Source organism: Drosophila willistoni, chromosome 3R (assembly GCF_018902025.1).
Source record: "Drosophila willistoni isolate 14030-0811.24 chromosome 3R, UCI_dwil_1.1, whole genome shotgun sequence".
NCBI classification, from domain to species: Eukaryota; Metazoa; Arthropoda; class Insecta; order Diptera; family Drosophilidae; genus Drosophila; species Drosophila willistoni.
Genome location: NC_061086.1, coordinates 29,640,086 through 29,653,818, shown reverse-complemented (window position 1 = coordinate 29,653,818; position 13,733 = coordinate 29,640,086). Strand labels below are relative to the sequence as shown.

Genomic DNA, 13,733 nt, shown 5'->3' with positions numbered 1-13,733 from the left:
TTTGATTCTATACTACTAAGTGATGATTGGGCACGCAACGCATTTTCCTTCACAAGTTGGCGCGTCGCGATTTTCCTCGAAACTGAGCGAAAATTTTTTTGAAAATTTTTTTTCGCAAAACATCAAAAGACACATTGAAGATGAAGAAAAGAAGAAGCAGCAGACGACCAACCAAAACCAAACGATCCACGAGCTAAAAGCATTCGGGTTAGCATTCGGGCAAGTTCAAAAATAAATCCAAACCTCTCGTGAGAGTATTTCAGATGCGTGGGCGTAGAGTTGATGTCTCCAATTTGACTACCATCCAACTGCAACGAGAGCAATTTCCAAAACTATTTACGTCTACTCGGGCATTTTTTATTGGGTTAATGTGACACTAGTCACACTCTAGGTCTCATTATACACATCATAGAGGAGATGGGATATATAGCTTTTGCCCTTCTTGGATCGTAGTCGTCTCTTTTGAATTCGTTTTTGGCGGCCTTCGGCATAAACTTAGTGAACAAAAAAATAATGCCACAAATCTTCTCCTCCCCCACATTTCACATCCGCTCACAATGTTTTTCAACTTGACCGTGAGTCGGGTCGTCGTTGTCCGTGATATTGAGTGCGTGTGTGTCGTCGAGTATTCTGAGTAGAAATTGGGCGCCAATCGAGGTGGAAGTGGGGTGGGTGTCGCTATAATAATCATAGTAGTCTTGAGTTTATGTTCGACTCGTGTTTTATATATCCGTACATACATACTTGTGGGTGTGGGTGTATATATATACACATACCTATGTGTGTGTGAGTGTGTCTAAAATGAGCAAGGTATGTAGCCTAGATAATCAAATTTATTATATTTAGTAATTCAGCATTCTAAACCTTTAACTTTTCGCATTTTTTCCCCCAGATGATTGTATTTTAAATATATTTTCCTCGGTCAAAGTCAAGTGTTTGTCATGATTAAATTCGTTATTAGCTACAATCCCAAATCAATTGCAAATCCTGTTAATGAACAGCTAAAATATATATGTTAAAAGTGTATTGAAAATTTTTCATTTTGTTTCTTAAAATTTTTCTTTTACGATCGAAATAAAATTTTAGACAAATTTTAGGCAATGAATAGAAAAAAAAAAGCACAAACAATTAAATAAAAAGGCAAAAGAAAACAAAAAATGACATAAAATTCAAAAAGCGTGGCAATATTTTAATAACAATTTTGTGTGTTTCTTTCACTGGCTGTTCGATGCTTTTTGGTTTCGGTTCGTGCCAGTTTTGATGGTCAATTGATATGTATAGTGAATGAAATTTACTCTTTTCACATCTGTAGGGCATTTTCTTCTTCTTCTGTCTAAATATAAGTACATATACTTAATGCAGAGCATAGATTATGTTGAGTGAACTGCAGAGGTGACAAAAATGAGAAATTAAGATACCTTTTGAATTTGTAAGAAAGATTCCCAAAAAACAAAAGTAATGAGTATTTCTATTCTATCTCTGTATAGAATCTTTTTGGGTTTCTTATGGCATATGCTAATGCTATGGCATCGGATGACTACACATATGAACGAATAGAATAATGGCCATAAATTTGTATTTCAAATTATATGGAAACTGATCATCAAAATGTGAAACATTTTCCATTTTATATGTTTCATTTTATATGGAACAATAATATGTACTCGTTCGTACGGCCGTAGATTTTTTTGCTTTTTTTTTTTGGCAAAGGTGCTAACAGCCACGTCAAACAATCCATCCGTTGCCCTTCTCCTTTTGTCTATAATACGTTTTAGCAATTCTTTGGCAATCGTCTCTTTGCCATTATATTGAACATTTTATATGTACATACAAATATATTATACGTACATGTAGTGTGATGGTTTATAGATATATATCTATATATTTTATTTATTTATATATTCCTCGTACGGAGCAAAATCTTTGGCAGCATATTTTAAGCGCAATTAAGAGGCAGGCGCCCCAAACGTGGGGCGCACTTGAAGCCATATGCATGTGATTAATTCTTAGACAATGTTTTTGTATATCCCACGTATTTTTTTTTTGTTAATTTTATTTTTATATTTTTTCACTTTTATTTCTAAAATTATAAACTATTCTTATTTTCGCACAGATATATGTATATATCCATGTATATACACAGATTTAGCCAGTCAAGTTGACTCAAGTTGACACTTGTACAATTTATTTCGTCATGTCTTGCATTTCGTATTGAAATTAATTTATTTTTAAATCGGTAAGAACAATAGGCACGAGCAATGCTAATATATATTTTGAAAGCAATGTTTTTATGGTTTGCCGCTGATTTCTCCTTTCGGCCACTGAATATATAAACAAAAATGCCAGCAAAGACAACAACAAAAAGAAAACATAATATTGACACGTAACAAAAACATTTCATTCATTGTTTCAACATTTTTTTTTCTCTCGTTTTTTCCCGTACACTACATACGAAATCAAATTGCTTGTTTATTTGTTTATACATTTCGGTTTTATACTAACAAATGAAAGTTGGAGTGAGAACTAAATATACATATAGCATATACATACATACATACAGACAAAATAGTATATAACAAAAGATCAATCAATTATGCTGCTCAATTTGAAAATAATAATGAGCAATAAACTATATCTGAATACAATTGAAAGTGATTTTCCTTTAAGTGATTTGCTATAAACTAAATTACAATTTAATATGCCTCTCTTCTTAATTTAATTTAAATGTTAGTAATAATTTTATATTAGATTTTAATAATTTAAAATGAAAATCACATAAAATTTGGCTAAGAGTTTGTTAGTTTTTAACTAAAAATTATTATATATCTTTATTTTTTCAAAGTTTGGCGCCAATAATTGAAAGGCGCCACTGAGCTGCCATTTCCGTTGATAGTAGAGCTGCCAGATGTAGAAATAAGATTAAAAATTTTTAGTGTGACCAGAGCCAATGAAAAAGGCCACGCGAGTCTATCGATACGCAAGAAAAATCGATATCTGCTAACATCGAAATTGGGTCCTAAACAACAAGCATTAAAGTTGTTAATTTATTTATTAATTCGGCGCAAGTCCAATAAGAAATGGATAGCAACAACGACCTGTCGGATGAACTGATTCGACGGCTCAGTGCGGGGGCTGATTTGGGTAAGTGGCATTACAAAAGACGTGGGAGTCCCGTATGTGGGTTCACAATTGGTTATAAACAATTGCAGAGGAAGTCATTGCCAGCGACATATTCGAGGAGACGCACATTTATGAGGATAGCAACGATGTGGAAATGGAACCCGACGATATCATTATTGTTCACATGGATATAAGGGAACCCCTGAGCTCACTTAAGTAAGTACAAGAGCACTTCCGGTTACAAGTTTACTAAATTCCTTTTCTTCATAATGCAGACAAATTGTAGAACGAAAGATTGGCGTGGAACTAAACTACTACACCTTCTGGTTGCAGGATGCACAAGAGGTAAGTGGGTAATTCTTTCGCAGATAACTGACTTAACTTGTTCGTTTTGGTTTCAGCTGGAAGCGCATAAAAATCTTGTGGATCAATGTGTCAAGGGCGAGGGTTTGGTGCAAATCAATGTACAAATCCAGACTATACGACAAAGAATCAACATTGCCGATGTCCTCAAGCCCACAGAAGCTGCTTTGGCTGCTCTGGCCGCCGAGGAGGCTACACCTTCCTACACTCCCACCACGAACAGCGTAGAGAGCACACCCACCCATACTGTCCCCGTAACAAATCCCGCGAAACGCAAGATAAAAGAGGAATCCGAAGATGAGGCAACGGGGAACGGAAAAATTGTCAATCCAGTCCTCAACTGGGTATTGGATAGTAAATTCAAGCGAGAGCAGGTTCGCCTTAAAATCCCAGAAGTTGCACTTGAATGGACACAAGCCCATGTTGCCCATTGGTTGGAGTGGGCAGTGAAACAATTCGATCTGAATGATCTCAAAATGAGCGATTGGCAGATCAATGGCAAAGAATTGTGTGCCATGACCCATGAAGAGTTTAGTAAAAAACTGAACGATCCTGGCAACATATTCTGGACGCATCTGCAGCTGCTTAAGGAATGCAATTTCGTATCAGTGGTTCACAAGCAAGCCGAGGAATTGCGAAAGCCGCAAAAGCAAATTAAAACAAATGCCGCCCAGTCAACAGGAATATCGACCAATAGCAATGTGCCACTAGAACAACGGATAATGAGAAAATCCTATCAGAGTGTCAAAAGCTCCGACTGTAAGTAGCTTATTCTATGACAAATTTCCTACAATTTGTAATAAAAACTCTTTTGTTTTTAAAGCTGCAGACAGTTCACCAGCTCCTCACAGTCCAAACAACTATACCAACATTGGCTCTGGGAACAATGGCCAGGTTCAATTATGGCAATTCCTACTCGAAATACTTACCGACTGCGAGCATGCGGATATTATTGAATGGGTGGGAACCGAAGGCGAATTCAAACTCACCGATCCCGATCGTGTTGCCCGCCTGTGGGGTGAAAAGAAAAACAAACCGGCCATGAACTATGAGAAACTATCGAGAGCTCTGCGCTACTATTACGATGGTGACATGATATCCAAGGTGTCGGGCAAGCGTTTTGCCTACAAATTCGATTGTGATCTAAAGCTACTCATTGGCTACGATGCCTGTGAGTTGTCGAAACGGGTAAATGAGCGTAAAACTGCTGCAGACCGTCTCATACAAATGGAGTCGAAGAAGAAGGAGACATGACAGGCGGACAGTGTTAGAATCAAAGAGGAACCCTTCATACTCTGGAAGTATGAAGAGCCTTAACGGTTGCTTAAATTGTTGGCAAAAACTAAAACAAATTATTTGCATTTCATTAACTTAAGGCACATGATTTTATTAAATTTATTTCTCATTTCTTTGTATTCATATTCACTAAGCATAATAATCTCTGTCTATGTTAGCTATATCTATAAGTATTGCATATCTACTTTTATAGATCTTTATTGTATAGTTATAGATATAGATATATCATGTGTGTTGAATATTGTTGTTCTCCGTTACATGATAATTGTTGCGATTTTTGTAAAATCCCTAAAAACTAAATTCATTTACAAGCTCGATTTTACTTGACTAGTTTCTTCTTTTTGCTGCTGGCTTAATACTAAACTAAACGTTGACATTTAGCAATTCTAAATGGGCGTCTCAGTTAGCGGAATGATCCATCTCTTGTTCTCTATTGATTCCGGCTGAAGAACCAACACTAAACTTCATCAATTTAGCCTGGTCAGCCAGGAATTATTTGTGTGTATTCGATCCATGGAATAAATAATACTCAAAGTTCTGTTGTAATCTCGTCCTGCGGTCGAAAGCCCAGCTTATAAAACTCATCCTCCAGCCAGAGTGAGCTGGCATTGAGATCTGATATAAGATTGCCGCTCTTTAGTGTATTGAAACTGCTGCCAAATGGATCCGAGGCTCGTGGCTCTTCAAACTCATGCAAGCTGATGAGTGAGCCAAACAAATGCAATTTCTGTTGATTGGAAGCGCTGCTGTTGCGATCTCCAGCCAGCAATTCACCGCCACCCTGCTGCTGCTGTTGAGCCGGCGGCGGCCTGAAGATATTCTTCTGTGTCTGCTTCTTGACTGGGGCCGCATAGAGCACTTCCTGATTGGAGGCTTGGAAAAAGTCAATCAGCTGGCCCACCTGTGGCTTATAGCGTTCCAGAGCCTGCTCTGACCAGGCATGCAATCTCGACCAGTCGTGCGGTGGCGTGGGAATCAGCTCGATGGGTCTATTGAGTAAAATTAACAATTTGGCCAGATCCCTTACTATGGGACGATATGAATTGGCAGCAGCCACTTCGCCGGATAGATATAATTTACGTATCTGTCGTCGTGTATCATTCAACATGGCCAGAAAGTATTCCGCATTCGGACGCATCTCATTTAGTTGCCGCATAAAATCTGCACGATCCATTGTATTCTCGTTGATGAGCTTCTGTTTGACTGACTTTCGTCGACGCTTACGCCTGACCAGCATCACAGCCACGGCCAGTAGGGATAGACAGACCAAAAATCCACCTAACAAACCAGCCAGGGCGGCCATCAGTGGACCAGAGTAGCCAGTGGGCACACACACACGACCCATGAATTCAGTATGTGCCGACCACTGCTCCAGATAACCTGCCGGACATTCATCCACACATTGGCGATTGTCTGTAACCAGGTACATGGGGCACTTGATGCAGCCCGCTTTATTACAGCGCAGACAATGGGAACTAGTTGTGGCCGGGCAACCTGTAACGAGAGAGAGAGAAAAGAGAATTGGGTCAGTCGTTTGTGAGTCACATGGTGTGAGTGGGGTGGGGGTGGTTAGGGTTAGGATGGTGGTCAATTAGCGCTGATCAACATAATTGTTGCTCCCTCTCATTTGCATACTATATACAAATGTATGCAAAAGTCGCCGCCAGTGGTCCCACGACTGACAATTCTTAACTAGCTAACCCATTAATATCAGCAAATTAAGTCTCCAATTGGACACTGGACACAGCAAAGCTACAAATATACATATGTAAATTCTTTTCTCTTCTTCAACAAAATGTCTCTGAAAATTAAGTTTCTTTAAGATTAAATTCACACGCAAGGACTCTGCGAAGAAGTTCTTACCTACATATGACTATAGTTTTCCCATTCTAAGAAGATAAGAGTGTCGAATGGGGAGTGGGGTCAGTGGAGTGAGAACGAGGAGCTTGTTTAACCATTCATATCTATGAAAACCTTTTGGCCTCTCTTCTTCCTGTTTAACTTATCATAATGTGTCGTGTTGTGGCTGGTTTCGAATTCAAGGTAAAGCCAACAAATAACCAAGTGTTTGACTTTTGGTTTCATAAACAACATTAACATATAACTTAACCTTACTCTCCTACCGCCCCCCTCCCCTGCATAGTCAGCCCCTTCAACCCATTTTGGATACAGCTCGTCAAAGTGTTGGGCAAACAGAAAACGGACAAAGATACGGAGACTGAGTCTACATATTCTAGGAACGTGAGACGCGACAACTGGGAAAGTACAACATGGTCCACACAGACACAAATACACACGCACGTTGTTGCCGCCCAACATCAAAAGCTTTTTGAAAGCCGCAGCACACCGTTGACAACGCCATAAGACTGACTCCCAAACAGTTTCAGCAGCTTGGCCCATTTATCTTGGACAAAAGTGTTTTTTCTTTCCTTTTTTTTAGACACATGAAGTCCATGAAAGAGGAGGAGTACGAGGAGAGGAAAAAAACATAGCAACATGTAGCTGAATATTGGCGGCGGCGTCTGATTCAGTTGCTCTGGTGCCTCCTTCCGATTGGCAATTGCATTAACTTGTTTATGCGCTAATCAGACACAGAGCAGCCAGCCAGCCAGCAGCCCCCCCGAGCGATGCCGCCGCCGACAATTGCCATTGAAGTTTACCTTGGCCATGGCCAATTCCCATGCAAGAAGAATCTCAACCATACTCAAGTCGAACTCAAGTTTCTGCAGATAATCAGACGTAATTCGTAATTGATATTGTGATCGTCTGTGGGTTTCTGTGTCTCCATCTTACCATTGCCATTGTGTCTGTCGCCAGGCATGCAGCAGTGGGTCCCAGTGGGCTGTGCTGGGCGTGCAGTTGATCAATGATAATTGGTTATTAAATGGAAGATTGGTTTTATTCGCCTGTCAGTTGTTGTTCTTGTTGTTGTTGCTGTTGTTTCTGTGCCTGCCTGCGTTTATGTTCTTCTTTGAGTTGATCATGTAAATGGACTGAAATTACAGTCCCTACAGACATCTGATCAGATTGATATAAATAATGATCTTCGATTGCTCGATTGGCTCAATTTCTACACACAGACAGCAAAAAAAGAAAATAAAGGTAGAAGCTATTGAAATCGAATCAAATTGAATTTGGAATAATATTTTAATGCAAAACTTTAGAGAAGACAATAAAATAAATGCACAACAAATTCTAGCAGGAATATTAAAATGTGACTTAGAAATATTATTATAAACTTTAACCAAGTCTTCACATCTTGTTTTAACAATGAAAGTTGCTTACAACTTTCTTACTTAACTTAATTGAAATATTTCCCATTTTATTATTATCATTATAACTTCAATGTCAAGAACGAAAGAAAGAAAGAAAGTTCTTAATTGTGTTGCTCAGTGTATAAAAGAAATCTATGTATGATTTGCAGATTAATTGAAATCAGAAAGTTGTCTCATTTAGTTAAAACTATTTCTCCTTGCCCCTCCTCAATTTGGGGGAAATTTCTCTGCAGCTTTATGTGAAATTTCTGTGCTAAATGATTAACTCAATAAGCGGCTATAATAAGTAAGTATAGACATTAAACAAAATTTGATGGTTATAAAGCTTAATAATGACTACAACAACAACAACAACAATAATATGAAGAAGACGAAGACGACAACCAAAAGAGAAGGATGAAGATGAAGATGAAGGGAAGCAGATCAACAAATCAGATATTTATAAACTTTCTACCATCTGGTGAGTCAGATCAATGAATATTCCGTCCGTTTGAAGTATATACTCGCTTTTTTTTGTATATTTATCTGCTTTATAGGCGTGTCAAAATCGAAGCCCACACAAGATAAACCAATAACAAAAATTAACAAATTACTTTCCCCCCTTTTGAAACTACAACATAAACAGAGATCTAATTCAATTCAATCCAATTCAATCGCAAATTGTGTGTGTTTCGGATCTAAAGGTAAAGCGTCATTTTTATGGCCCTGATCAATTAAATCATTTTCCAACCAGCCAAACAGCCAACATAAAGCCACCGACAACTTCAAGGTCGTTCCATGTCAAAGCACAAATTCGATATCGGGGCAAACGATCAGCAAGCAACGAGTCACCTCCATTCCCAGCACCACCGCCACCTCCTCTTCCTCCTCCTTCTCCCCCGGTCAATCACAATGAACGACCACTGTCAGCATAAAGCCAGTGAGTGAGTGTCAACTGAGGGGGGCAAGGGGAATGGAGAAGCGGCGCAGTGTTCGGGAATGGGGTGAGGTCCAAGTCAAACACTCAACTAACTCATCTTGTTTGTCAATTAGGCAATGGGAAATTTGCATAAATGTTTATGCATAACAAAAAAAAACAGAAAAAAAAGAGCTAAAGAAAATTCTACGCATTCAACAACTAAATAAACATTCAACTGAAAACAAATTGTGCCTAGTTGACAACACGTTAAGAAGGTTTCCTTCTAGCCCCCTCCAAAAAGGGGGAACTAACAACAACAATATCATGCAACATTAGCGAATAGTTTGACTTTTGTATATGTACTTGTACATTTACTTAATTATGAGCCATTTAATTTTTTGTTCGGTTTTTGTTCATGTTTTTGTTTTGTTGTTGGAAAGAAAGTCTGTCGAAAAACTTTTACCCCAAAGGAACAAAGGCAAGGCAAAGCGCTCTGATGTCGGCGGGGCAAGTTGCGCGCATGCGCAGCAAGCGGCGTTTATTAAAATAACGGTACTTAAGTACGCCCTAAGCAAACTGCACTCAAGACATGCAACTAACTTACTAAAAAACAAAAACCACAACAAAAGCAACAATTTTAAAAATTCAACATGGGCGGATCCGAGAAAAAGGGCAATCGACAGAAAAGGCACAATGAAATTGTGTACATTAAATTTCTGTCAAGCCGACTGTCAGGTGCCCTGTAAAGAAAGGGTATAAAGTTAACAAATTATATGTTAATTTTAACAAATTGTATGAAACATGGTAGGTATAATATAATATAATATAGGTATGTAGAAAATGGATATACGTATATGATTGAATCTAGAATTGCAGTAGCATAATTGTTTTAACAAATATATTGATCAATATTAATATTTTTGGATATTTTGGAAGCAAGTCAAGAAACTCGAATATCACAAGAATAGCGCTTAAGGAAAAGCATCTTGAAATACCGCAGTTTTCCTAATTGAAACGTCAAACTTATTAAACCCTTTATAATATTACATTTTTAATTATTAAATTTAGCATTTAGTCATTTAGTCACACTAGCTTACTAGAGCTAGAACATATAACTTAAATACATTCTTTAAAGTTTTTTTTTGAGAGATTCATTGGTTTTTTTCAAAAATATTATCATCTAGAAGTCCTGGAGCAAATTTGTTTAACAGTTTATTTTATTTATATTTGAGGTAAACAATCCAGTCAATAACGAAGGTTCACACTATAGGGTAAAAATATTCCAAAATTATAAAAATCATATGTAATATTATCCAATGGAATTTTGAGAAATTTGTCAACTTTATAAGATGCCATTACAATATGAATATATAAAAGTATATATCCTTAATTATTTTGAGGTCAAAAATGATATTTAGAAGCCAAATCAAGTTAATAGTTTAACCATTGCGTGACATTTTGAAAAATTAAGCAAGGCATTTTCTAGATCGATCTAGAACGTAATTTATAGACATCTTGATTAATGGGTTAAGGATTATGAAATTGTAGGGCATTCAGTCTCTCATAAATTGTCTATGAACTTTACTAAAAATTTCTTATAAGATTGGGGCTCACCTTCAAAATTAAAATGGTTATTACGAGTTCAAATTTAATTTATTGTTTTTCACACACACACACACACACACTCCCACACCCACAACAGCAACAGCAACAACAACAAAATTGAACATTTTGTTAGGCACAAAAGTTCATGAACTCGATAAATTTATGATATTCGATTCCCGACCGATGCGAAATTGTACCAAGAGGCACGCCCAATTCTAAAACCCCTTGCTGGGTCTCCCACCCCTCCCCCTCTTGCCCACTTTCCCATCATCACTGCACGCCATCAATTGCGTTTCAGTAAGCAATTTTAATTGTCAATAATTTCAAACTTGAAAATTGGCTGGCAAACACGTCAAATGACAATTTATTATTACCCAAAAACGAAACGAGCGAAAAAATGTTTTATTCAAAAAGAAAAGAAAACAACAAAGACCTCTTTTTGTGTAGCCAGCAGTAACTTTTGATTTTGATTTGGTTTTTGTGATAAATTGCTTAATTTTAACTGCACAAAAGAAACAGTGACCGAAACTGAAACTGAAACCAAATACAATTTTTGCATTTGTTTTCTCAAACATCCGTTGAATTTGGCATGATTGTCACGATTCTCATGCTGGACAAGAGGCACTTGGCCAAAGCAACAACAAGCAACAACAAAACTCAAAGCAAGACACACTAAAAATTTGGTATTTAATTTTATACAACAACTAAACGGCCAACAGACGGTAAAACAAAAACCAAAAGACATAAAATAGTAATTAAAATGCAGCTGAAGAAAACAAATTATTGAAATTGTTTGCTTAATTTTTTCGAAAGAGCGAATGCTAAAAATCCTTTTAGAATTTGACCTTAGGGGGTCGAGACACTGCGTGGGACATGGAATGGACCATGTTAAGACTCACGTCTCGGTACGTAAACTATGGCCCTTGTATGAGAACGTGGCCAACTCCTAGATGATGGTTCAAAGGAATCACCACTGGCCAATTAAATCATGCTGTAGGTTATTGTTAGACTGCTGCAGGCCAAGTGATTTATAGCCAACCACGAATTCGCTGAGTTATACGACTTTGGTTTACAACTTTTAACTTAGTTAGCAATAAGCTAACGCAATAAAGCCTCAACCATTGGGGTTCTTAACTCCATATAAGGCTAGTGTATTCATAATTTTACAGGAAATCACATTGAAAGTGAAGGGACGAATTGTTAGAGTGTTAGAGAGAGGAAGAGAGAGACTTATTATGAAAATAAATGGAAAACTTACTATAGAAATTAACATATGAAAAGTTTTACTTAATCAATTCTTAATCAAATGAAAATATTATGCCCAAAAACAAACTTTCTAAGCAATTCATAAACAAATTTCATTGCTGAAACATTGACGCTAAGAAATAAATAAAATTTATTAACCACTTTAGTCAATAAGAAAATAATATATATGCTTTTTGATCAGAGTCGATGTTAATTTAAAAAAAAAAGTGTATTCGACTAATTGACTGGAACCATGAACACATGTTGAATTATGGCCAAAAACTGTGTGCATGTGGCTAAATTAACACCTCAGAGCTGGCATTTGCAGTTATATTTGGGTTGGTTTGGTTGTGTTTGTCACAGAAACTCACTCTGGATTGGTAAAACAGAACACAGATTTAGCCAACTTGTTTGGCTTGTTGCTTTGACCATAAAAATCAATTTTACATCTACAACTCGAGCTGTCGGTTAGCGATCTTGTGTGTGTGTGTTTGCTGGTTGGTGATTGTTCGAGGTACCCACCAGCAGTCCCAACCACTACCACAAAGTCCACTCCACTGTTTCCTGTGGCAATTGGTTTAATTGCTGACGCAGCGCGAATAACTTGACATTAATGCATGTTGAGTTTAATTGTTTCATGTATACGCAAGTTCCTTGTAGTCAGTCAGTCTATTGTAGGCCCACACAGGGAGTCAAGTCAAGAATCAACTCAATTCCCTCAATACTCTCCACTTTAGAAATTGTTTAAACAATGTCACAAATTAAATTGGCAACGGAACGATCTACCCACTCTGACATATGCATAATTCTCTCTAGATAGACCACACACACACACAGACACCAGCTAGGGAAAATTTGCATAATAATACTATAAAGTGAGATAAAGCCAGAGATAGACAGGGCAAGTAAATAAATAACTTAGTAAAATGACAAAAATAACAACACACACAGTTGATAAACCATAAGAGATATATAATTGAAATGGAAAACACGATAATGACAACTTTGACTCAATACTTGACTTTGGCATTGACCGTTCGATCATTCGACAGGGAAATTCAATCAATCAACCTTTAAAAAAGCAAGCTAATTATAGTTTTAAACCATTTATTATTCATATTTCCTTTAATGATTTAAGAGATATTCTAGCAAAGTTCTGTTTATTCTAAGGACGACAACAGAAGCAGTTTTAGTTGATCTAACTGATCAATGAATAGAGGCTTTAATTAACTGGAAACCACCTTAAACTCAGTTTAGATAAATAACAGTTCAAAATACTCAAAAAGCAATCACTTATTCTTTAATACATTGTTACCAATATTAACTAATTAATTTCCACTATAACACTTTACAAAAATTGGCTAGCAATTATATGCCAAAGATTGCAGCAAATCAAAAATTAAATGTCTCTTGAATTGCCTTATTCACCAGGCAAGATAAAACCTTTATTCTTTAAGTTATTTAAGAAAAAACTAAAATATTTTAACTTTAATGTAAGCTTGTCAAATTTAAATTATCGCAAAATAACATTACATAAATGATTTTCCTGTAGTCTCATATATTTGCAAATTAATTTTATGCTAAACATTAAAAAACACACATATCTTGGATAGGCAATCTTAAGTGTTTACCTTACATACCTCATTAAAAAAAATTCTTAGCTCATTAGAGGGAAGAAAAAATCTTTATGTTGGCATAATTAAATTTGATCACCCATGAGGTAGCACACATACACAGTTGGCCTTAATTTTGGCCCTCAACAAAGCCAAGAAAAGGCTTAGTAGAATAATCTTTAAGTAATATAGAATTATAGTTCTTTGATTCTTGACTAAAATGATTGAACAATTTCAAAGCCATATCTCAGTATAGATAAAGTAATTTGAACCATGTTTTCTGTATCTGATTTGGTCCAATTAGCCAATGACTTGGCT

At 36.7% G+C, this 13,733-nt stretch overlaps 2 protein-coding genes across 2 annotated transcripts in view; one reads left to right on the top strand and one right to left on the bottom strand.

Moving 5' to 3' along the window:
- The first annotated feature begins 2,988 nt into the window (after positions 1-2,988).
- On the top strand, positions 2,989-5,101 carry LOC6649889 (DNA-binding protein Ets97D). Its single transcript, XM_002071949.4, has 5 exons — positions 2,989-3,141; positions 3,210-3,336; positions 3,396-3,465; positions 3,522-4,242; positions 4,307-5,101. The coding sequence occupies exons 1-5, from the start codon at positions 3,078-3,080 to the stop codon at positions 4,735-4,737; spliced, it is 1,413 nt and encodes a 470-aa protein (XP_002071985.3). The 5' UTR covers positions 2,989-3,077; the 3' UTR covers positions 4,738-5,101.
- The window catches only part of LOC6649888, a 36,005-nt gene continuing 27,110 nt past the window's right edge, over positions 4,839-13,733 (bottom strand). Inside the window, exon 3 of the mRNA XM_002071948.3 lies at positions 4,839-6,273. Coding sequence (XP_002071984.2) covers positions 5,309-6,273 — 965 coding nt within the window. The 3' untranslated portion in view covers positions 4,839-5,308. The remainder of the gene's footprint in view (positions 6,274-13,733) is intronic.

What these genes read in the sequence shown, in the direction of transcription:
- LOC6649889 (XM_002071949.4), top strand. Translation starts at nt 3,078, where the DNA reads ATGGATAGCAACAACGACCTGTCGGATGAACTGATTCGACGGCTCAGT. An exon ending in CAGTGCGGGGGCTGATTTGG is followed by an intron (nt 3,142 to 3,209) that starts GTAAGTGGCATT and finishes AAACAATTGCAG; the next exon opens with AGGAAGTCATTGCCAGCGAC. An exon ending in GGTTGCAGGATGCACAAGAG is followed by an intron (nt 3,466 to 3,521) that starts GTAAGTGGGTAA and finishes TTTTGGTTTCAG; the next exon opens with CTGGAAGCGCATAAAAATCT.